We start from the raw sequence: 22,887 nt of genomic DNA on the forward strand, positions 1-22,887 counted from the left end.
ACTGGACACCAGAGACAGCCATGTGGATAATGTACAGCTTGTTCCTATGCATGTTTATGCAGAAGCAAGCCCACAGAGCTCGACAGGACTTACTCTCAAGTAAGTGTGCATAGAACTGCAGCCCAAATCAAAGACATAGCCAATCTCTTGAAACTTATGGGTTTGCACCACGGAATGTATGGCCACTACTAGTTTATCCTGCAATAACTGGGAGTCTGAGATAGCAACATTTTGGCCCCACATACCTTCATATCAGGGGATGCTGGATTGTCATTTGCCATCAGTTACCCTGCTCAATAACATGGTTATCAACATTTTAATCAGCCTCTATATACTTTAGGGGCTGCTCAGTAAAATGGTTGTCAACATTTTAATCAGTCCCTATAATCTTTAGGCCTATGTGAAACAGCCCGACGTCTCTTCAGGGACCACTTCAGTGCTTTGGAGACGTCCCTACTTCACTTCAGAGGTTCAACTCCCCCGCCTTTTTCTTTGGACTGCAACCTTTGTCCCTCCATAGCTTCACTTTAGACCCCCATGCCTAAAAGTACTACTTACAGGACTGGACAAGAGAGAGACCACTCTCTTAGATCTTTGTTCCCAGTGGCAGATAACATTGTATTTAAAATGATTTCCCCCCTTTAATTTCCATGGAGACCTGAACATAGTATGGGTGCCCCTGGGAGTTGTAGTCTTTTCTGTGGCTATGGTCCTTGGTACAGCCTCAGAAGATACTCCATTCCCCAGAAGCTCCCATGCAATTCTCAGGGCTCCAGGGACAGTAAAAGGGGTGGGCTTACATTTTAATTACAAACCACCGAAGATGCTGCCTGCTTCCTTGCTACATGGAGTGAAGATCTAGGAAAGTAGCTTGTTGAATGCATGATTCTGTAAGCAGTACTTTTGGGTGTACGTGAGGCAAAATGAAGCTTCAGTGAGATTAAGGATTTGGTAGCTTGCTTCAGTTTGCTCTGAAGCATCACTCAGCTGTGATCGACTTCAAGAGCAGCTTGATCTTCAGCAATGAACAGATTAACTAGTCTTTTATCTCTGCACTGATAAATGTCTCCCCTGCTAATTCTTGTGTATACCATCAGACTGCTTGTACCAGTGATATGGACTGCAGAGAAGCAAAGTCCTCTGTGGGCTCTTCTGCTAACTTTATGTCCATTTCCATCTTGATTGTCTTGCAGCAATCTTAACTAGGATTGGCTGTACATGATAGAAATACTACAGGTTGACCAACTGAAGGATTCCTGTCTCGCTAGAAAGTTCTGCCTAATGGGTCTGAAATTCTTTAACTTGGTGTTATTGGTGTTCTTTCATATGTCTTGGAATCTAAGAGGAAGATGCATGCTTCTATTGTGTAGGAATCTCTTTCCTGGTCTGCCTTGTGTATTTAACACCACCTCCACAGCCTGGATGCTTTATTTGTCTGCTGTTCCTGCCTTCTCTGAGTTTTGATCTGCTAGTCTGCCTGGTATCTCCTGTGAATTCCTAGCTTCTGGTTTCTAGGCTCTCTCCCATGCATTTCTGAGTTGCTGACCTGGCCACGCCTTGGTGTCTGTGTCTTGTTTTGATTCTGACTGCTTCACCCATCCCCTTAAGCCTTAACACTGCTATACTAACTACCCCTAATGGCTTAGCAGCTCAACTGGCTGCACTGATGATGTGGCCAACACTTAGGCTGCATTCAGACTTAATGGATAACCACAGTTAAGCGTAGCCAAGGTTGTAACTCCATTATTCCCAAATGCATGAAACCACAGTTATGGGCCGAAAGTAACATCCAGTTTGCCTTGCCAAACTCCAAGTTGAACCTTCAGATATCTCTAAGGTTCATTGCCAACACCTGAGATTTGGCAGCCAAAGTGTAAGGTCTGGCTCTTTGCATAGCTATAACCATGGTTTTGCACTGATTTCCAGACTCCAATCGTAGAGGCGGCACAGACCTGCTCGAGGGTGTGGCTGCTCCAAGCTTTCGGTGTTTCTTACTGGCAGCCTCTCAGAAAACCAGCCTAGTCCCTTCTATCATCTATGCAGCTATTTATTTATTTCCATTCATTCATTCAATGTATATACAACCCTTCCAAAAATGGCTCAGGGCTATGGAGTTGCCAGGCTACAGGAACACCACCACGTCCCATCCTGGACTAGTCAAGCTGCACAGTTGCTTGGGGGAATTCCTGATTCTCACTCTGTCCCTTGCTCCCCGCACCTGGCAAGTGGTGGGGCAAAGGCATGGGAAAGACAGGATGGGCACCAAGTGCTTTGCTTCCCGAGAAGAGAGCAACAGTCATGTACGCTGACAGGCACAAACGTTCCAAGTGGCGACATAAGCAGGGTGCCCCATCATAGCTCTGGGAGGAGAACATTTTGCAGGGTGGGTGGGTTAGGGTATAAAAGGCCGACCCAAGCAGGGAACCTGAAGCATCAAAGTTCTTTTTTCCACGTATAGGTTGGGGAAGGGGCCCCCAGCACCTTCCTGGGGGGTGGGATATTTATTCCCCAGTCTTGTTCATGAGAGCTGTCTGTGAGGACCAGGTACAAATGCACAGGATAGAATCCCCACTGTACGGAAAATGGCCATCACCATGCTGGCGACTTAGCCCATTATCCCACAGACTGCTCTCTCACGAGAGTGGCAGATTAAGGGGAGCAAGGGAGGGTGCTCTATGCTGGAAAGCCACAGGGATGGGTACTTGGGCAAGTGCTGTCCCAGTCTTGGTGACTGCCACAAAGATGCTGCCAAACCCAACACTCTGCCAGCTCGCACACCCATGTGGGGATGTGTGCCCCTGCCTGTGGCCCTGAAGGGCAAGGGCAATGTCCTGGGCCAGCTGGAAACTGGGGCTTTCCTCTCCTGGGATTCCCCGTGCCGGGAGATCTGCATATGCCAGACCCAGCCCGGGAATCTGGAATGGGTTTAAAGGTCCCTGCCTGACCTCTGTGTCTACACTGTTCACACAAGTGGATATGCCCTGGAAAAGGGCTCCCTCATGGCAGGGATAGTCAGCATGAGCCGGGCATCCCCTCTCCAGCTGGGGAGCAAATTCTTTTTGGGGGGAGTGCACTCCTGTCAGATTTTGAGGGGCTGCCATGAGCAGGGATCCTGGAGCTCCCAAGTTCTTTCTCACAGAAAGGTTGGGGAAGGGGTCCCCAGCCCCTTCCTCTTGGGGGACTGTGTGCGGTCCCTAGGCTTACTCATGAGCAGCTGGATCGGCAATGCTCTACCATATGAAAGGAGTCTTCCTTTGTGATGATGGTTACAGACCCAGGGTGAACAGCGCCCACTCAAGAGAGTGCCAGGCCACGGGGACACCCCCACACAACTCATGAGAAGAACCATCAGAGGGGAGGCCCCCACAGTGGCCTAGGACTGACCCCTTCATAAAGGTGTGGCCAGATATCCACAAACCCACCTACCAGCTCACCAGTGGCAAGTGCCCATAGCCCTCTGGTGAGCAGGACAGCCGGCGCCACACAGATCTCCTCCCCAAGGTCTCATTTCCATTGTCATGTTTGAGAACTTAAGGAACAGCTGGCATCCCTTTTGAACAGTAGAAGGCTCCCATGGTTTCTTCTCTTCACATCCCCGCAGTGTTCCCCTAACAGGGACTCCCAGATGTTGTTGACTATAACTCCCAGCATCCCCAGCTGCAATGGCCTTTGGCTAGGGATGATGGGAGTTGTAGTCAATGACGTCTGGGAATCCATTAGAGGGAACACTGCATCCCAGTGCAAATGAGAGAAGTCCCTTGCCTGCATGCCAGAAGGGATTCAGGGATAGAGGGTTGGTGGCCAGTGCAACTAATGGCTGGCTAGTGAACTAAGTTTAAATGTGTGGACCCCCAGAAGTGGCTATAAGGATCTTTCACTCCTTACTTGTAGGCAGAGGTTATTATCTACAGACTGATTAGGCAAACATTTTACCCAGCTTCCTAGTGCATGCTTTGATACTGTGGCAGAAACATAACTAAGTGCATAGTAGTGCATGTTAAGGAAGAGATCCCTAAGCAGTTCTAACTCAGAGGTTCCAAGGAGGAAGAAATTTCACCTTTGATTGATTGACTGGCCTCCTTGAGTGGGTGGGGGGGGGGAGTACAGAGAAGAAATGTTCATGTTTGAGACAGCACATGGCAGACACTCCTTGGCTAACATGAGCAGGTCCCCATTACTGGAATCTTGTGGCATTCATGAGGTTTGTCTGTGGTTGCTACCACAGGCTAACCAAGTACATGGATAGATACAGAATGCATAAGGGAAATGAGAAGTATTTAAGGAAATGGGGAAATCCAAAAGGAATGCATATAATAAATAAATGAAGATGGGCTTTTCTGACACATACTGACTTGTTTAGATTCCGCAAGTCCATCGTGAGGAAATAGATTAAAAGGATATCTAGGATTTTAGTCATATACAGTCCATCACTTACAACATTACAGATTTTCATAAACTAGATTTTTTTTTTTAAAGCAGTAAGGACATCATTTAGGATAGGTTGTGTTGTGGGTTTTCTCTCTCCCCAAAATGAGTAAACGTTTTCCTTTTTAAGGAAACAGATGTTTCAAAAAGGTAGGGCTCTGTTTATTAAGAGATCAAAGCTTTGATTGCCACCCCGCAACCTTTTAAGTACAGGAAACATAACTTTTCATTTCTGTTCTTCACATGAAGTAACACAAGACAACTCTTTAACAAAATTCAAAAGATTTTAAATGCTGTGTTTCAAATGCCCCTCCTCCTACTCGAAGGGGCTTTTTTAAAGTGTTCGAGTCAGAGGTGTTGCTAGATGCTTAAAAGATCTGGGCCCGATTCAGAGTCCCGCTTTCAATAATGAAACTCAATTATATCACCTCCTCAGAATGAGCACTTTGTAACAAGTATATATTATACTACATCGCCTATGAAAGTGGGGACAGCAGAGAGGCAGGTGAGGCCAGGTGCTCCCTCCCTGCTCTGTGCCTCCACTGAGACACTTCCTTTCTGGAAGAGATCATGGAAGAGGGAGGCGGCTTTAGCCCCATCTTGCCACAGAGATGACAGGGGTGAAATTGAGCGGTTCCAAAACGACCCTCTCACTTCCTTCAACACATGCTTTCATACCTGAAGTGTCCCTCTCGTTTTCTTCACCATTTCCCCTCTGCTAACTGAGCAGAGAGGCACTTTGTTAAAGTGGTTATCCTCTTTATTTAGCAAGGGGAGAGCAACTGGCCCTATCCATCCCCAGCACAGCATCTCTCCAGTGGCTGCTGCTGGTGTCTAGCTTATGTTTCTTCTTCTTTTTTTAAGATGCTGAGTCCTTTAGGGACAGGGAGCCATTTTATTTGTTTGTTTGTTTATATCTATGTAAACACCTTTGGGAACTTCTGTTGAAAAGCAGTATATAAATATTCGTCATCATATATTCTAGGCAGTAAATATGTGGAGACAATCTTGGCGATTTCTCAGATAGGCCTCAGAAACTCTTGAGTGATGAGCAGGTTTCTCAATCTACTGGCAGCTAGCATTTCCTCCCATCCCAGGATAACACTGCGTCATTCGTGCTGCCACAACTTGCAGAAGCAAAATATAAACTCCAAATGCAGCCCTCCGGTGGTTGTTGTTGTTGGACTACAACCCCCATCATCCCCTGTCACAATGGCCAATAGCTAGGAATGATGGAAGTTGTAGTTCAATATTTGCAAAGAAGGCTGAGGTTTGAAAATCCTGGTGTGAACTGTACCAATAAATAAATCTGTAGTGACTGTTAACACCCTTAAAACATTGGAAAAATTCCCCCCACCTAAAATTGCTGTTTCATCCCCAAACCCTCCAGTGCCGTCGAATTTCCCTGGAATTGCTTCTAAGAGATCCTCTATGCAGTTCTGCCTTGGGCTTAAGACTTTCAAATGAGTTTCAGAATATTTTGAAATATATCAGATCTTCCGATATTGAAATTCAGCCTAATGAATTTGATTGCATTTGAATGCTCAGTGTCATACTCCCGGGTGGCACAGAGGCCTTCCTGGGGAAAGGGAGGTTATCAAATATTGCCACTCCACGGGTGCATTCTCAGTTGGGAAGTAATTACGACTGCTTTCCCACAGCATTTGGGCATCCTTGCCTTGCCTGTTAACCTCTTGTCACATGAGGGAACTTTGGTGGAACCATGGCTATGGAGCCATGGAACTTAAAAAGATAGTAGGCATGTGAAATTAGCATGTAGATTTTAACCAACCAGCCACATCTTTGGCTGTAGGGCTGCAGTGCAAGGAAAGGACAGCTTGTGTCCAGAAATATTTAGGATAGCTTTTCCGGGGACATTAGGTCACCCATCATTGCCTTCCATGTGTTAGAACAGTGCTGGCTCAGGCATTAACTATCAGCCTGTAATCATATTCCCATACTAATTGCCAATAGACCACACAGGCATATTCCTTTCTAAGGTGTCCTGGCAAGTGGCTGATAGCACTTATAAATAGTCATGCATAGCAAACAAGTTATAAAACCTAATGCACACATACAAATATTTAAAAACAATTGTGGTTGTCTGATAACATGTCTTGCAAGTGTGATCGCCATAACAGGAGATAAGAGGGAACTGGCAGCGAGTTCTGTGCAACCTGTCAGTAAACATCACATGGGTTTTCAGAGCGAATTCCCAGCACTAAGGCACCATAGGCTGTAGGCAAGAAGCAGTCTTAAGACTTACCTTTGAAACTCCCACCATTAAAGGGCTTATGATCTCCTTCCACCATTAAAGGGCTTATGATCTCCTTGTCTGCCTGCACGTAGCATTTGAAAGATAAGTTATATAGCGCTTGCACTGGGTGTGGAGTGAAAATTAAGTTAGTGTGTATCATGTCCACATGTTGAAGAGAGAACTGTATGGTTTCTAGATATGTGGGTGTCAAAGGATTGCGGAAAGCATCACTAGAATTACTTGGTAGCAATGAAATTTGTGGGATTTCAAGCTTCCCGTCTTTAGGGAACATTCTGCATTGGTATGTTTGCCAAAAAAAACCCAGCACACCTGTCACTGCGGTCACCTGGATCTAAACACACAGCAGCAACGGTCCTAAGGTTGTTAAATGGTAGGTAACACTGTACAGTGAAAGTGGAGGATAGCATTTTGGGGTCACATTTTATTCAACAGAGTTTATATTGTAGAGAACATGTGAGTATGCTGAATCTTGCAGTTTCTCATTCCAGTACTGAATAAATTATATACATCTAAACACAATCTTATCCACTGTATCGCCATGGCTGGAATGAGATTAATCAGAAATATGTTCCAAATATATTTAAGCAGTCTAACCTTTTTGGTGGGGTTACTTTTTTTCATGCAAAATTCTTGCTGGCTAACATCCTGATGAAATGTCGATGAGCCATGAGACAATACAGCATCAGTGATTGGGGGGTGGGGATTTCAACAACCTCCTCTTCTGCCTGAAAATGGGGCCATTCTCATGATCAACAAAAATCGGGCTAGCCCGATTTTTGTTGATCGTGTAAACCACCTGGCTCGCAGGCGAGCCCGGTGATTTACTAGCAGGTAACCCGCTCAAGTAGCCCTCCCTAAAGCCCGGGTTTGCGGAGCGAGTGCTCCGCAAACCCGGGCTTTCTGATCACGAGTAGCCACGCTGCGGCTCCGCACCGTGACTACTCATGAGGAGACCCTCCCAGAGGGGAGGCAAAAAGCTGCCTCCTGGCTCCAGGGGTCTTGCCAGCATGCCCTGTGCGCTTGTGCAGGGCATGCTGGAGCTTGCAGGGGCTGATCGGCCCCCGTTCCCCCGCTGGCTCCGTCAGAGAGCCAGCAATCATGTGGGCAGCCAATATGGCCGCCCAGGGCTCCTGCAGCGATTGTCTGCGGGGAGAGCGGGCAAAAGCGGGTCTCACTGATTGTGAGACCCGCCTCAATGTGTCCCTGGGAGCTGCGTGACCCTTAGGGGCATATTTTTCAGGTGACACAGAGGGCTTCCAGGGGAGGGGAAAGGGAGGTTGTTGAAATTTGCCCTGACTCTCTGCATGAGTGCCAGATCCAAATTATTAGTTGATCTCATCTGCACCAGTGTATCTCATGGAGCACTGGTGCTTCATTCGTTAGGATGTTGGCCACTGCTATTAAAGAGATAAAATTTCTACGTCAACCTTTAACACTTCCTCCCTTATCTAGTCAAAACAAATTTCCTTTGGACCGTTAGATAAATTATAGCCTGTCATTTTGTTAATAAAAAACTCAAACATAAAAACCCTCTCCACAAGCAGAAAACTAGTTCAGCAAGGAACGTTGGTTTAGAACCCATGATGTGCTAGTTTTCTGTTGCAGGGAGCCTTTTATATGCTGGAGCAAAAAAGAAAAAAACAGAACATCCATCTTCTTAACCAACCAACAGATGTTTCTATTCATAGCTGCCGACAGGAGCCTCTCTGTGGATACTCAAATGGTAGCAAATGAACCTGGCAGCAGTGCCGATGAAGGAAAAAACCCAAGAAGAGGATAAATAAAAATGATACACTCAGCATCAGCAGACTAGCTAGAGTTAGAGAGAATTCACTGAGTGATAGCTAGCTCAACAATATCTGGAGACCCAAGTTTGAGACCCCTGGGATAGAAAGTTAATTGTAATGTTTCATGGCTACTGCGACAATAGCATTAAAGTGTGTGGGGGGAGGGGGACAGTGTTTTCTGTTGTCTAGAAACGTTCTACATCTTTGATGGCTGAACTTGACAGACTAATGGTATGCTTTGATACAACAAGGCACTCGATCTTAGATAATGCAACAGCGTGATCTAGGACTGCACTTCTTATCTCCTTGGAGTCCACCAAAATGCACCAGATTTGTCAAGGATGAATCTGACACGACACTTTTTGAGTGCAGGTTATGGATAAAGGAGTCAGATAGGTCTTAGTGGTTCATGTTGCCAATCACACATTATTTTCTACATAATTCAAGGCTGCCAGCATGATATTAGTACATGGCAATTTCTGGGACAGTCATTCAAACATTACTTATTTATGTCGGCAAGCAAAAAGAAGAAGAAAAATGGGATGATCACTTGTGATCACCAAGGAATATTTTATTTACCTGAACATCTTATGTTGTTGCTCTGTTGGGAGGAAAAGGAAAGAATAATAATCAAATATTAATGAAAACACAACATTTTCCTAAAGATTTAAAGTGTATCATAACTCCAATGGGTAGCCCAAGGGCAAATACTAAATCCTCAAAAGCAACAGACCACTATAGGTTATATTTGAATAAAGGATACTCACTCTTGGGAAACTGGTTGAGAATGGCATCCCTGCCTTGTTGGTTATATCAATTCTACCAAAACGTACAGAGGGATCTTTTTATTTCACATCTGGATATAGCACAGCTGGAAGAGGTTTCATGAATACATGAGAGGTGGTATCACAGGCAGCAGACTCAAACCAGGGTCCTTTTGCTCTGTCAGCTTACATCTGATTTATTACACTGATATCCCATCTTTCTTCTATTGTACAAACCAAGATGGCGTGTATGGAGTTCTCAGGCAGTCATTCATCCAGGCACTGACCAGACCTAGACCTGATTAGCTTCAGCAAGATAGCTATATCATTAGTGTTGGCTGATAACTACACTAATGTTGTGCTGGCACAAGGATAGGTGCAATGTCATTCCACAAAGATGGGGGCTTCTGTTCCAGCCTAGTGCTGTACTTGTGCAAAATGTTGGACATCCTATTTGACCACCTTTGTTGTGCATGCGCTCAGGTGGTGCTACCAGTTCCCCAACTTCGCGCAATCTGCAAAAGAAAAGAAAAAAGAAGACTGTTTCCTGTCCCAAAGGGACTCACAATCTATAAAGAAAGATAAGGTAGACACCAGAAGCACCCACTGGTGAGACACTGTGCTGGGGCTGAATAAGGACAGTTACTCACCCCCAACTAAATATAAAAGAAAGCTACCACTTTAGAAGGTGTCTTAGCCCATGTGCCACTCCAGGCTGCAAAAGAAAAGCAGAAGTATTTTTCTCCCCATGCCCTACCCCCAACATCTCATTGGTCCATCCTGAATTGGCCTGACTATCTACTTCCAGATTAGACCCGGACAATAGATAGTTTTGGCCTTGAAAGCCCAGCTCCGCCTCCTGCTTGCTATGTTGCCTTTTCCCTGTCATTTCACATCAGCGCCCTGAGGTGGACATCCCAGTTTTGACCTTGGCCAGTGATCAACCATGCCCTCTTCACACACGATATTTGTTAGATGTGCACATGTTTTCGGAAAAGCTCTTCGATCACCGGTCCGTTCAGCGTATTGTCTATACTGAGTGGTCAGAGCTCTCCAGAATTTCAGACAAGGGTATTTTCCATGCTTCTGTGGAGAGGCCAGGAACTGAACCTGTGATCTTTTGAATGCCAAACATGCAGCCTTACCACTGAGCTATGGCCTCAGTCCCAAACACACTTGCAGGACTATTTGAGGTTATTCACACGGGCGAGCAAAACTGGGATAAAGGAGCCCAGCCTGGTTTTGCATGTGCATGTAACCCACCGGAGCACCAGGCTCGATCCCAGTGGTACCACAGTGGCAAACTCGCTTGTGGAGTCTCCCCGCAAAGGGGGTTAGGAAAATGAGCACTCTCCTAATCCCATTTTTCTCATCGTGTGTCAGCCACAGCTGCATTATTGGCGCTCCAGGGGTGGGCAATGTGCCCCAGCACCCCAACCTTCAGAGCTACTGGCAGGAGCCGGTGCTCGTCTGGGCGGGCAATCCGCCCGCCCAAGGAGGGATAGCTGCTCGTCTGCAGGGAAGGTAAGTATAACCCACCTTCCTTGCAGACAGCTCTGGAGCCCGTCTCACTAATCGTGAGAAGAGGCTCTTTGGTTTTACTCAAGGTGGAAGACCCAGCTTTTCAATTAATTTATTTTATTTTTACATTTCTATCCCACTTTTTCCTCCAAGGAGCTCAGAGGTTATGAGCCTCAGAGGTTATGAGCTCCTCCAAGGAGCTCAGAGGTACATGGTTATGCTGTATAATGTGTCAATTATTGTGTCAACTGTATTATACTTCTCACACAATGAGCTCATTCACACAAGTGAAAACTGTGTTCTAGCCAGGTTTGGGAGCTGTGTGTATTCCCGATTTTCGGTTGCGTGGGTGCAAACAATTAGGTAGGAAGAGGGAGAAGTGATTCTGTGGAAGCAAGGTAGGAGGAAAAGCTACCCAGGTTAGAAAAGCTAACCTCTGCTCTGAGGAAATAGCTATGGAGCTCCTCAAGAAGGCTGGTCCCGATCCTATTATACCTCAATGAACAGTGATTTCAAAATGGTTTTAAAAGAACATACTTCGTGACAAAACACTCATTGACTGGAAAGCTGCAGAGAACCATTTTACACCTCCACATTATTTTATCACCAGTTCTCTCTTACAGTCTAGGAAAGTAGTATTTAAAAACATACTCTATGAAGGTAAGCAGAACACATACACATTGCCCGCTTGTCCTTTTAACCCAACAGGGTCAGACAGGGAATGAGGCATAAAACCCAAGAGCGACACAAATAAATATTAGGACTCTGTAACTACCTTTAAATCTTAAAACCAGCCATTTATTTTGTAGGGTGGAAAGACCAGGGAATTTCCCACCTCTAATCAGTAGATTCCTTAGGTTTCAGTGTTCCCAAGCTGTTGAATATAATTTTGTGGTTTCATGCTAAATATATGGCTACATGCTGTTGACCTAGACTTGTGGCTGAGAACTAAGATCCTTAGGCCTGCCCACGACAAATGCCTGCGTGTTTCTTGACATGCAGGGAAGGTTCTGTTCACACATATACCCAAACCTTGAAATTATGGAAGGCTATCCTCCAGATCTCTTAGAAAGGTTACCACTGAAGAGAGAATTATCTGGCACACACCGTTGATGCCAAAAGTCTGAGTTTAACAGAGGGCCCTAGAAATGCTCTTAAAACACTTTCCCATCCAACTTGTCGGTATGGCTCCATGTCTGTAATACAGAAGAACAGCCATTTTTAAAAACTGACTGACAGCCATCCGTTCTCAAATTTTCTGCCTTTGGGGAATCTTTCCCACATTGTCCTCTCTGGTGAGAACTGCCTGCCATGGGACCCTTTTGTCTTACAGAGGATTCAGGAGTTGTGTTTTGGGATACGCACAATACTAGACAGGCTTGTTGGACCTCACCTCTGTAGTGCCCACTATGAACTACACATTGCCTAGAACAATGTTTTCCAAACTTTTTCATCCACTCGCACTCATTTTTCCCAAATAAAATAAAATAGGGTACACTGCCCCACCCACTGACCCTGTTTTTGCATTTTTTATTTATTTTACCCTTGGAGAAAAAGGGCATGCGCTCCATAACACAATGGGAAGGACATGTCCCACCTGGTGCATGGAGTGAGCTTCAAAAGTCGGGAGTTTCAACTACAAGTGTGCAAACTGGCTCAAATCCAAACCGGTTCGACATCAAACCAGTTCAGCTTGAAGGCTTGGGGTCCACTCCCAATTTGGCTCGACCCCAAACCAACCCCCCCCCCCGTTCATGGGTTCGACAATTTTTTTAAAAAATTTTCCCCTTTTAACTTACCCCCTCCAGGGGCCTTCTCCAAGGTGGCAGGGTGGTGGTGTCTGAGGAGGTTCCCCCTCTCCCCGCCGTCCTTCCTTCTATTAGAAATCTCCCGGTTCAGGCCTCTTTGGCTCTTTTTGGGCCTATTGCCTGGCATGACTGCCATTTGGGAGGCCACCGTGCCTGCGCAGTGGGACCCTGCATGGCTGGGTCATGACTCTGGTTGGAAAGGCTGGCCTAGAACACACCTATCACTTTACCATGCTTGTGTGCTGGTAGTGGTAGGCAAGCTGTCATTCAGGAAGCCTGTCCATTACTAATCTCATTTAGGAACCCCAGTTGTTCTTATTCTATTAACACAGTTTTAAAGCCATTATATTAATTTGGGGCCTATCTACACCAAAGATATAAACTAGTTTAAGTGAACTAGTCGCCTCCCTAGAAAACTCTAATTATGTGAGGAGAGCAAGAGACCTAGAATTTTAACTTAGATACAGAAACTGCTTTTAGATAGTTTGAGGACTCTTCAGAATGGCTTCTAGTGGGGTGGTTGCAGACAAAGAGAGGGAATTTACAACTCCCACACATATGAGTGAGAGCACCTTCCACTTGCCCAGTGAGATAAGCCTATAGCCTTAAGATCACATTTGTTCATAGATGCTACTTCTCATCCTAGGAGCGGACGGGGCAGCAGGGAGGTATGCTGCTGTCCCTTCGAACCCTTCAAACCCCCTGGTGTTCGAACCTGTTTGGAGGCCCATAAAAGGGACTCCAAACAGGTTTGTGCACATCCCTAGTGCATCCTTTCAGATCCTTCATGTGTGGGAGCTGCAAATTCCCTCCCTTTGTCTACAATCACCTCCCTGCTAGGAGCCATTCTGCAGATTTCTACATGGGTTTAATTATCATGGCTTCCTGAAAAGAATTGTATGAACCAGAATTTGTTCAGTTTACAGGGGATGTGGGGGGGATTAGCAACTTCTCTGTGCATGAAAAGAAGTACCTCCATGGAGGGAAATATTTGGATCTAAGTTACAGAGGATCACTGGTCAATTTTTACCAAACAGGATACCATGTGAGTTTTTGTCCCACATGATCAAATGATGGGGCCGGTAGTCTTAAGAGCACAACACATCTCAATAGAAGTGGGGTGGATGTCATGCCCTGCAGATGGGGGAACATTCAGATTTGTAACCCATGCAAAAGAGCCCTCACTCTAATGGCTTCTGTTCTGGGGCTTGCTTTTTGAAAAAGAAAAAGGCAAGATGTCCCTCAGAGGCTGCCACCTCCTCTGCAGAACACTTCTTCAGGAGCAAGAATCATTCAACTCAGTGGGGCTTTCTTCCCAGGAGAAATGCACAGGATGATATATGTATATCTCTCAGGAACACAGGAAGCTGCCTTATACCAAGTCAGATCAATGGCCCATCTAGCCAGTGTTGTCTACATTAAATGGCAGCGGTTCTGCAAGGTTCCGGGCAGGAGAACTGGAGACTGAACTCGGGACCTTCTGCATGCAGAGAAGATGCTCTACCACTGAGCGATGGTCCCATTCTCTCCTCTTGCTTAGAGCTACCATACCATACGTCCTCCTTTCCAAGAAAAAGAGGAAAGGCAATCTACCCAGTATTTGCCCATCCCTACACCACAGGGCTCTGTGGTCGCCAAGAGTCAACATTGACTCGATGGCACACTTTACCTTTACACGTGAACCACCTGGCAGACCAGGGGGTTCTTCACACAGTAAGCTTTACCGTGAGATTTCTGCGTGGCTATACTGCGAACTTGAAGTTGTCCCCTCAAAAATGGAAAAGTGGATATAGATCGCGCTGCACTCTCATCTGCAGTGAAAAACCCAAATTGCGTGTGATGTGCTCCCCGACAGCTTGCAGGGACTTTGGGGGTAAATCTGCCCAATATGTGAATGCACACCCTCCATTCTGTGGCACCCGCCACACACGTCGTACGTGCATGTCATGCACGCAACGTGTGAGGCGTGCACGCAGAGGCGACCACATGCGCGATCGCTACTTCCGGTATTTCTGTCCAACAATGGGGGCAGGGGTGGCAGGGAGGAATGCTGCTGCCCCAAAAACATTTTGGAAAAATGGAGTGCCAGTGGGGAAAAAGCGATGGGAGGGTTAAGTGCAACCTCCCTGCTCTTAAAGAGAGACCTCCCCCGGTTCTAGACCGGGCCACATTCAAACTGGTTCGGAGGCCTCTATAATGACCTCCGGACTGGTTTGTGCACATCCCTAGTCACAGCGGCCACTTCTGGTCCATGACATACCGGGGTGGCAAGAAGGTACGACTGATTTTAATGACAGCACCAGCAGGGGAAACGCGGCAGCGGGTGGGTGGGCAAGAACACCCTCCCCAGTCCTTAAAGTTACGCCCCCCCCATTCAAACTGGCAGTGCACTCCCTAGAGCTGACCTCTGTACTTTATAACTTAATGTGTTTTTTTTAAGGCAGCAGGAAGGGTGTCCTCATTTTTGAAGTTGAAAATATGGCGGTTGTCTGATCCTATGCATAGTCAAGCATTGAAACCAGTGAGCTTGGATATGATTCACTCTGTATAGGACTGGGTGGGTGGTTGCCATTTCAGCCCTATGCAGGTGCTTAAGGCTCTCAGTGCCACCCTGGGTAAGGTATACTCAGAAGTAAGTCCTATTGTATTCAATGTGCCTTACTCTCAGGTGAGTGCACAGCACTGCAGCCTTACACAGCAATCCCACCAAAACACACACACACCCATGGAGCAAAGCAAACCCCACTGAACACAGGGGGACCCACCTACTTCTGAGGAAGCCGGCTGAGGATGGGGCTGCTGCACTTGAACCTGACCTGCTTTCTACCTCTGCCGCTGCTCCTCCTCCTCGCCTGGAGGAGCCTGTGGCAGAGGTGCTGCCAACCAACGGGGAAGCCCATGCACACTACTCTCCGCTTCTGCCTCTCTCCTGTGAAGTGTAGTTCTCCACCCACCCGGTGTGCAGAAGAGCAGACCACGGCGGAGAGCAAACGCCGCCAGATCGGATCTCCCCTCCCCACCCCGGGCTGGTGCATGCTTGCACTGGGCCCCCCTCCGGCTTCTCCCTGGGCGCCCCCCCAAGGAGGGAGAAAGGAAGGAGTTGAGGCCACCTCTGTCCATTGTGCCTGCCTGCTCAATCTCTCTCCGGCTCTTTGTGGCGGACTCTGGCAGGAGCGCCTTCTGGCTGCAAAGACATCAGCCGAGCTGAGAGGGGGAAGAAGAAGACGAAGACGGCGACAAGGAGGTGTGTGTGTGTGTGTGAGAGAGAGGGGGGGGGATTCTTTTTGTTGTTCTAGCCCAAAGAGCTGAATTTCTTCTCCGGCTGCCTCTCTCTCTCTCTCCCCCCCGGGCAAAACTTAGCAACTTTCCCGCATCCCCCCTTGCCCCGAGCGGCTCCTTTCGATTGCTTCCCACCGCCTCCCTTTTCGGACCTGCGATGAGCCGCAGTCTCTCTTTCCCCAGCCATGGGGGACGACGGCGGCGGGAGTCCGGGGTTTCTGGCTGGGACGTCGCCGGCAAGGGTCGCCCGAGCAGGAAAGCAGACTGAGAGAGACGCGTGGAGCAGCAACCCCGAGGAAGTCGACGGGCAGAGAGCGGGAAGAAATCCTCCCCAGAGGCTGCTCCGGCCCGCCGCCCCTGCGCCTCCTCCTCCCCGGGCCGAGAGGCGGGGAAGACCCGGAGCACCCATGGCCTAATAGGATCAGCATCAAACGCAGCCCTCCGGAGACAGACGGAGGCGCCCACTGGCCCGACTTTTACAATACTTACGGCCTTTGATTTCTTTTCCTTTTTCACCTGGAGTGATACCAAGCCGGGAGGATTTGCAAGCCCCTTTGTTGAAATATATATATATACATACTCGCCATCTGCGTGCCGCTCCTGCTAAAATGCCAGCCTCCCCACTTCAGAACAGTCGCCCCACATCTCCTCCGGCCTCTTAGACTGCTTACTTGGCGGGGGGCACCCCCTTGGATTCTTTTGCAGCTTTCCCCCTTCGCCACGGGGCGCTATTGGGGGGGCACCTTTACATGTGAGAGCGTAGGCGCTTGCAAGGAGAGCCCTTTCGGGGGGAGGGAGCGGGGGGGGGTTCCATCTTGGGAGTTGCATTTTTTTTTTCCTGGGGAAGGGGGGACTCTCTCGTCATGGCTGTGAGCACCGACTCCGCGAGCAGGGTCAGGAGCAAAGGCAGCTGGAGCGCGGGAGAGGAGAAAAACCCGGAGGCTGCCGCGGGAGAGGGGCCAGGCGCAGCCGGCTGCAACGGCTGCTGTTCCTCGGCTGGGTCGGAGGAAGTGGAGAGGAGTAGTCGCTGCCACAGTAGGAGCAGCAGCCGCCGCCGCCTCTGGGTGGGAGCTCCGAGCGGCTGCTGGGGCGAAGGCGCTCGCTGGAAGGGCCGCAAACTTTCCTGGGCTCTGGGCGCGGGGTCGCTGGCGCTGCTCTTGGCGTTGGCGATCCGCCTGGCGCGGAGCGCGGGGGACGAGGCGGCGGACCGAGGCGGAAGCCCCCCGCCAGGTGGGAGCTGCTGGCCCCCCGTCCCCGGCTTCCTGCTCTGCTGCTGCCTGCTGCTGGGTGCCTACTTCTGGCTGGGCTGGGACTTGCTGCGCGCCGGGGTCCGCCTGCGCACGGCCGCCCTGCTGCTGGCCGCCTGCTGCGCGGGGGAAGCCATCGCGCAGATTGGCCTGGCCCGGGGGGAGGACCGTCTGCTCTCCTTCGCCGCCACTGGCGTGGTGCTCAGCTGCCTGGCCGGCGGGGCATGGCTGGTGCTGCGGCTCCGCCAAGGCGTCCTCATGATCGCCTTGACTAGCGCCCTGCGGATCACCTCGCTCGTCTCCTGGGAGAGCGTCCGGGCGCCCTGGAGACCTTACCTGGCGTACCTCCTGGGCTTCGTGGGCATCCTTTTGGCAAGCTGCGCGCGACACGCCTTGCCCCGCAGTCGTCACCGCCGCCGCCGCTGCTGCTGCTGCTGCGCCGCCGGGGAGCGGGAGGAGAAGGAAGAGGAGCAAGAAGGGGCGGAAGGAGGAGCGGGCTGCGCTGCCCCTGCCCAGCCGGCCAAGGAAGAGGTGCCGGTGTTTAAGAGGAGGAGGAGATCGAGTTCGATGATCTCCGCCGAGATGGCTGGCTGTGGCAACAAGTCGCACCGCAGGACCTCCTTGCCTTGCATCCCTCGAGACCAGGTAAGGGACAGCTCCCGGAGGGTCTGGGGGAGAGCGGCAGGGGCCTGCGGCGAAGCGGGGCAGCACTCCCGCGGAAGCGTGCGGGTCCTTGGCGAGGGGCGTGCGTGCAGGCGCAAAAGGGGGAAGGAAACTTTGCGCAAGTTTGTTGCAAACTGCCCCCCCCCCCGCCGGCAGCGCTTCTCAGTTATGGGGCGGGGAACCATCACGCAGAAGAGAGACACCCCAAGTTTCGACTGCCTCATCCAACCCCATTTGCCCGTCTCTCCTTCCCCCTCTTAGTCTCTCTGGGCAACTGTTTTGTGAAGCTGCTGTTTCAGCTCCTGGGAAACCTTGGCTTGCTGATCTTGTTTTTTTGAACCCATCAGGCTGCGTTACACGAACTGTTTACTTGAGTAGTCCCTTTCGAGTCAATGGGATGGTTGAGGAGTCATTTCCCCCTCTCCTCTTTTGGCGTTGCATAATTTAAAGAATCTCTTCTCCTTCCAAATTATTTGGAGACTCATCAGCTGGGAGCTGTCGTAGATTTGTGTGTGTGTGCACTTTTTCTTTTCAAGTAAAAGTGTTAAGGTTTTTTAGTCTGCCCGCATCAGTTCTGAATGGTGTTGCTCCAATTTTTGGTGCTTGCCCAATAGAGATGTTGCCTTTAGCGTCAGTGTTCTTTTAGAAGTCTCCTTTCTTCCAATATGAATAAATGTCCAGTTTGTTACTTTCGGGTCAGTTTCTTGCCTAATCGTTTGAATCTATCTTTTTTAAACTTGGAGGCCTAGAACAGCTCAGTTGTCCTCTTTTTACACCTCGGCACGATCTCTTTCCACAATGGAAAGATGGCTTTTATTGATTTGAGCTTTTCTACAGAAAAGAGAGGGTATTGTGGGAACTGGAAGGTTAAAGTGTCTTAGGAAACTTTCCCCATAACTTTTGGAAAGTGGTACAGAAATTGTATTTCTTCTTGCTATGAAGGAAAGCATTGGACATAAATGCTATGGAACCCTAGGCTTACTTTTGAATGTCCTGAAAACCTTTTAAAAAGCCTTTACAAAGTGATGCACACATTTTGAGTGCTGAATAGATGTTAACGGAGTTCTCACCTGTGCTTTTAATGATCTCAGGGCACTGATTCTAAGCAAACTTGGAGTCTGATCCTGCACATGTTTACTTGGCAATCCTACTGAATTTGGTGACTCAGTGGGACTTGCTCCCAAGTAAGTACGCATAGGAGTAGATCCTTACTTGGGAAGTAAAGTTCCAGTGAAGTCAGCAGGCCTTCTATGTCTTTAGTATCAGCTCAACAAATCTTCTTAAATCCAAGTAATTTAGTTTAGCTGGACTGTGGGATAACTAGCTCACATTAAGTGTGATTCTTTAGTGATGACAAGTTCTTCAGTAATAGCATGAAGCTTTCAATAAAAATGTCTCCCCCTACAAGCCTAACCGTGTGGCGTAGAAGCAATTTTTATTGATTTTAAGGTTGCTAATACCCTGGGAATGCTTTTAGGATCAAGGGAGTGGGGTGGTCGGTCCAGTTCTTGGGCATGTTTACTTAGAAGTAAGATCTCTTAAACCAATGGGACTTATTTTCTAGGAAATGTTTGGAGCCAAGTGCCTGTTTTAACTCCATTCAGATAGCTTGGTTTTATCTACTGACCGGATAGATTCATATCTTTTTTTGCTTAGAAGTGGCTATGTATTTTCCAGCAATGACATCAAATCATATGGTGTGGGTGGCAGCCTGTTTTTTTTTAACCCTCCCCCTGGGCATGGTTAGATTTACACTGTTTTGTGGCTGCTTATGACATTTTGTCAAAGGGTCCCTGTCTGCCACATAGCCACAGATGCACTTTGTGATTTCTGTGGTTGTTGTTGCAGGGAATAAAATAGATCTTTTCCATACTTTCCAATTAGAAACAATGGGAACAAAATGTGGAAAACTGGCTTGATTTCCACCATTGATATCACAATGCAAAGACCCATTTTTTAATATCCAATATTTAAGGAAGTAGAAATAGGGCTATTATCAGATGGTAGACAACTCCAGTTTTAGAGAGGGAGTTAAATAATAACATGCATCAGCCCGAACTTTCGTCCTGCTTTCTGTAGCGCTATAGATAACACTGGCTTTCATGAAAACATGCTTATATTTAATCATTTTAACTCAATCTATTCTGGATACTGTCACTTGTTTACAATGGCTTCTCGAAACACCTTATTTTTATGATGTAGGACAAATTAGTCTCCTTAATTTGGTTTTTATTAATCTGTATAGGGTTAATTATGCAACAGGCATTGAACAAGGGTGTTATTCAGTGATTCACTTTCTGAACTGCTTTCACATTTTGGGTGTTCCTAAATGATACAGAGAACTCCGACTGCTGTCATTTTTACCTTGAGAATACTCTGGGACTGCGTGCTGCTTTCACTTTGTCACTTGTAAGAGAAAGAGGTGGTCTGTAAACCGCCTAGAGATAAGTTGAGCAGTATAACCATGTAATGAATAAATACATTTAAAAAAATAGATCATTGTAGGTTAAAATGGGCCTAGGCTAAATTTTGTATTCCGATTGTAGTATTTAAAATGGGGACATGTAGTGCTTCGTGACTTAATTTGTCTTTTTCAAAATAACCTTTCTGAGAGCATGGTTGTGAGATTATGAAATTCTTGCAGGGAGGGTCAGCAACTTGTGTTTTTGCATGAATTATATGGAAGATGATGCTATGATACTTGCTTGTTCTTATAAAATAATATGGATAATGATTTGAAATAACCTCCAGGTAACAAAAGATGTAGAATGTTTATATATTAAAACCCAACTTCTTCTGAAACTTGTGAAATGATATAGTGGTTCAACTTCTTAAAACCTCAAACAAAAAGTGTCTTGTGTGGGGGGAGTGTTGAAGACCTTGTGTGTGTGGCATGGGGAATATGCTCTACTAAAATACAGAAAAGTTTTTGAGTCTTAATTTGGTTCACCCTGAACAGTGCAGATGACAGTGGACAGAAGTGTTGGAAATACTGGCATCAAAGTGGGTTTGCTAACTTCTCTTTAAATGTGCCCTCCTGAAATGGAAGTTCCTCTTTGTAAAATAAAATCTTAACTAGCATTCTAATGGAAGCATGCATAACCGCCCCGAGACTTTGGTTTGGGGCGGTATAAAAATCCATTAAATAAAAAAAATCCATTAAATAAATAAATAACATTATTTTGAGAAATTATTTTTCATTTTTGAACAATCGTTTGAATTCTTGAATTTTTAAGTGTCCTGCAGAAAGTTGTGTGTGTGGCTTCACAGCAAATAGTAGTGCTATTTATGCCTGTTGTGGCGTGAGTGTTTTTGAGAGCAGAGACGTTGCAGAGATGCAGTCACCAAATGAAATGCGAGGATCTTGTGGATGACTGCTGTCATTCTGAACCTAATTTAGTTCACCTGTGGCAGGTTTTTGTAAAAGCTTAAAAAGGCAGAGCTGTTCATCAAGCTGTGTTCATCAAGCTGTTCATCAAGTGGAAACATGTTTAGGTTTCAGCATGTTTAGGATTCAGCAAAGGGGATGCTGATCTTGTATTTCCTTTTGGAGTTGGAAGTTACTGTTACTGATGTTGTTTTTAAATAACACCATCAATGCGTTTGGTGCTCTAAATCAAAAGCAACTCTTAGACAGGTCCCTGCCTGAAGGAGCTTGCAATGTAAAGCAGGCCTGCAGAAGTCGTGATCTGCTGAGTGCAACTTGCTAGCCATCTTCAGTAGTGGGTCGTGGCTTGCTAAACCACCTGTTTTCCTGTTGCCTGGGACTTTGAGTGTGTGTGAGTGAAATCATTGGCAGGCCAGAATACATGGAGTTGTGGTGGGTGTATATTCAATCGGTGCATCCCAAGCTGTGCAGAGCTGATCTAAAGCTTGGCAGTGGAGCCGGGGGAACACAGCGAGGGGATGAATAGTCCCCTATAGTCTGGGTAGCTGGTACTATATTGAACAGCAGCGATATAGGAAGATGCTGAAAGGCATCATCTCATACTGCGCGGGAGGAGGCAATGGTAAACCCCTCCTGTATTCTATCAAAGACAACCACAGGGCTCTGTGGGCGCCAGGAGTGGAAATCGACTTGACGACACACTTTGCGTACTTAGTAAAGGGGATGGATTGGAGCAAACGAAATTCAGCATGCTGAGCTGTGCAAGAGGATGAGCTTCCTATCTGAAATCCTGTGTTGGGGTTGATATTGCATGAGCTTTTTTTGGTCACAGAGAATTGGAGACAGTGGCGCTATTACCCCTGGACTTCGGGGCTGAAGTCCAAGGCCTCCACACACCCCGGGGTCCCCAAAATCTTTAATCTATCCTGGGTGGTATGGTCACCGCTGGCCTGCACTGTGATTTAGAGGCGGGGGGAGTGGGGAAAGAAATATGTGGGATGGGTTGGGAGAGTGTTAAGTTGCGTGTTGAAATTTTTCTGCAAATGCATATTTGCATAAATATACCTGTTTTATATTCTTACATTCTTGTGAGTTCAGTTGCTGTTTGTGCCCTCAAGAATTCATGTGTTAAAAATACTGTATCAGGGTGTGTGTGTGTGTGTGTGTGTGTGTGTAGGGGGATGATGCTTAACTTGCAGTGGGGTTGGCCTCCAGTGGGGTGGGGGATCCAATGGACTTTAGGTTCAGGCTCTAAAATTACCTAGGTGCACCTCTGATTGGAGAGGATGCTGTTATGAATTGCTGCCCTGTCAGTTTTCATGGCATCTCACAGAGTTGCACAGGTAGCACAGACAGTTCCCTACTCTCAGGGAGGTCATTGTGTTAAACAGAAAGCAGGGGCATGACGGACAAGGGTGGACAGGGAAGAATATAGGCAAATGGTGTTACATATGCTTCGGGCTTGGTTGCCGCCTTGTGAGGTTGCCTGCTTATGTGAAGGGGGTTCCTTTTCTGGCCATGCCTAACTAATCTAGCCCCCATGGCCTCCCAGAGCTGAGCTTAGGCTGGAAAGACCCTGCTGTACCCCAAGTTCTCTCCACTGGGTCTCACTGGCTCACATCCTTATCCATGCAGTTCACACGGAAGCACCTTTTGTGTCGTGCTTGCATGTGACCTGATAATGTTTGGGTTCTGAAGAGGGAGACTGTATATGAGCACTGTATGAT

At 47.4% G+C, this 22,887-nt stretch overlaps 1 protein-coding gene and 2 long non-coding RNA genes across 5 annotated transcripts in view; 1 reads left to right on the forward strand and 2 right to left on the reverse strand.

The window, feature by feature from the left end:
• LOC128326299 (uncharacterized) overlaps nucleotides 1-7,547 on the reverse strand; it is a 41,257-nt gene extending 33,710 nt beyond the window's left edge. Inside the window, exon 1 of the long non-coding RNA XR_008307939.1 lies at nucleotides 6,692-7,547. This is a non-coding gene — a long non-coding RNA (uncharacterized LOC128326299). The remainder of the gene's footprint in view (nucleotides 1-6,691) is intronic.
• Nucleotides 7,548-9,040: 1,493 nt separating this feature from the next.
• LOC128326301 (uncharacterized) lies at nucleotides 9,041-17,555 on the reverse strand. Of its 2 annotated transcripts, none has more exons than XR_008307941.1 (3): nucleotides 17,446-17,555; nucleotides 9,258-9,769; nucleotides 9,041-9,091 (listed from the first exon to the last, which is right to left on the reverse strand). It is a non-coding gene; the product is annotated as an uncharacterized LOC128326301 (long non-coding RNA). The 2 variants fall into 2 exon arrangements; XR_008307942.1 differs by lacking the exon at nucleotides 17,446-17,555 and adding an exon at nucleotides 12,575-12,948.
• PDE3A (phosphodiesterase 3A) overlaps nucleotides 16,696-22,887 on the forward strand; it is a 382,562-nt gene continuing 376,370 nt past the window's right edge. For both annotated transcript variants that reach the window (XM_053252901.1, XM_053252902.1), the window contains exon 1: nucleotides 16,696-17,754. In XM_053252901.1, the coding sequence (XP_053108876.1) occupies nucleotides 16,726-17,754 (1,029 nt within the window). In that variant the 5' untranslated portion in view covers nucleotides 16,696-16,725. The remainder of the gene's footprint in view (nucleotides 17,755-22,887) is intronic.

This window comes from Hemicordylus capensis, chromosome 5, assembly GCF_027244095.1.
Source record: "Hemicordylus capensis ecotype Gifberg chromosome 5, rHemCap1.1.pri, whole genome shotgun sequence".
Taxonomy (NCBI): Eukaryota; Metazoa; Chordata; class Lepidosauria; order Squamata; family Cordylidae; genus Hemicordylus; species Hemicordylus capensis.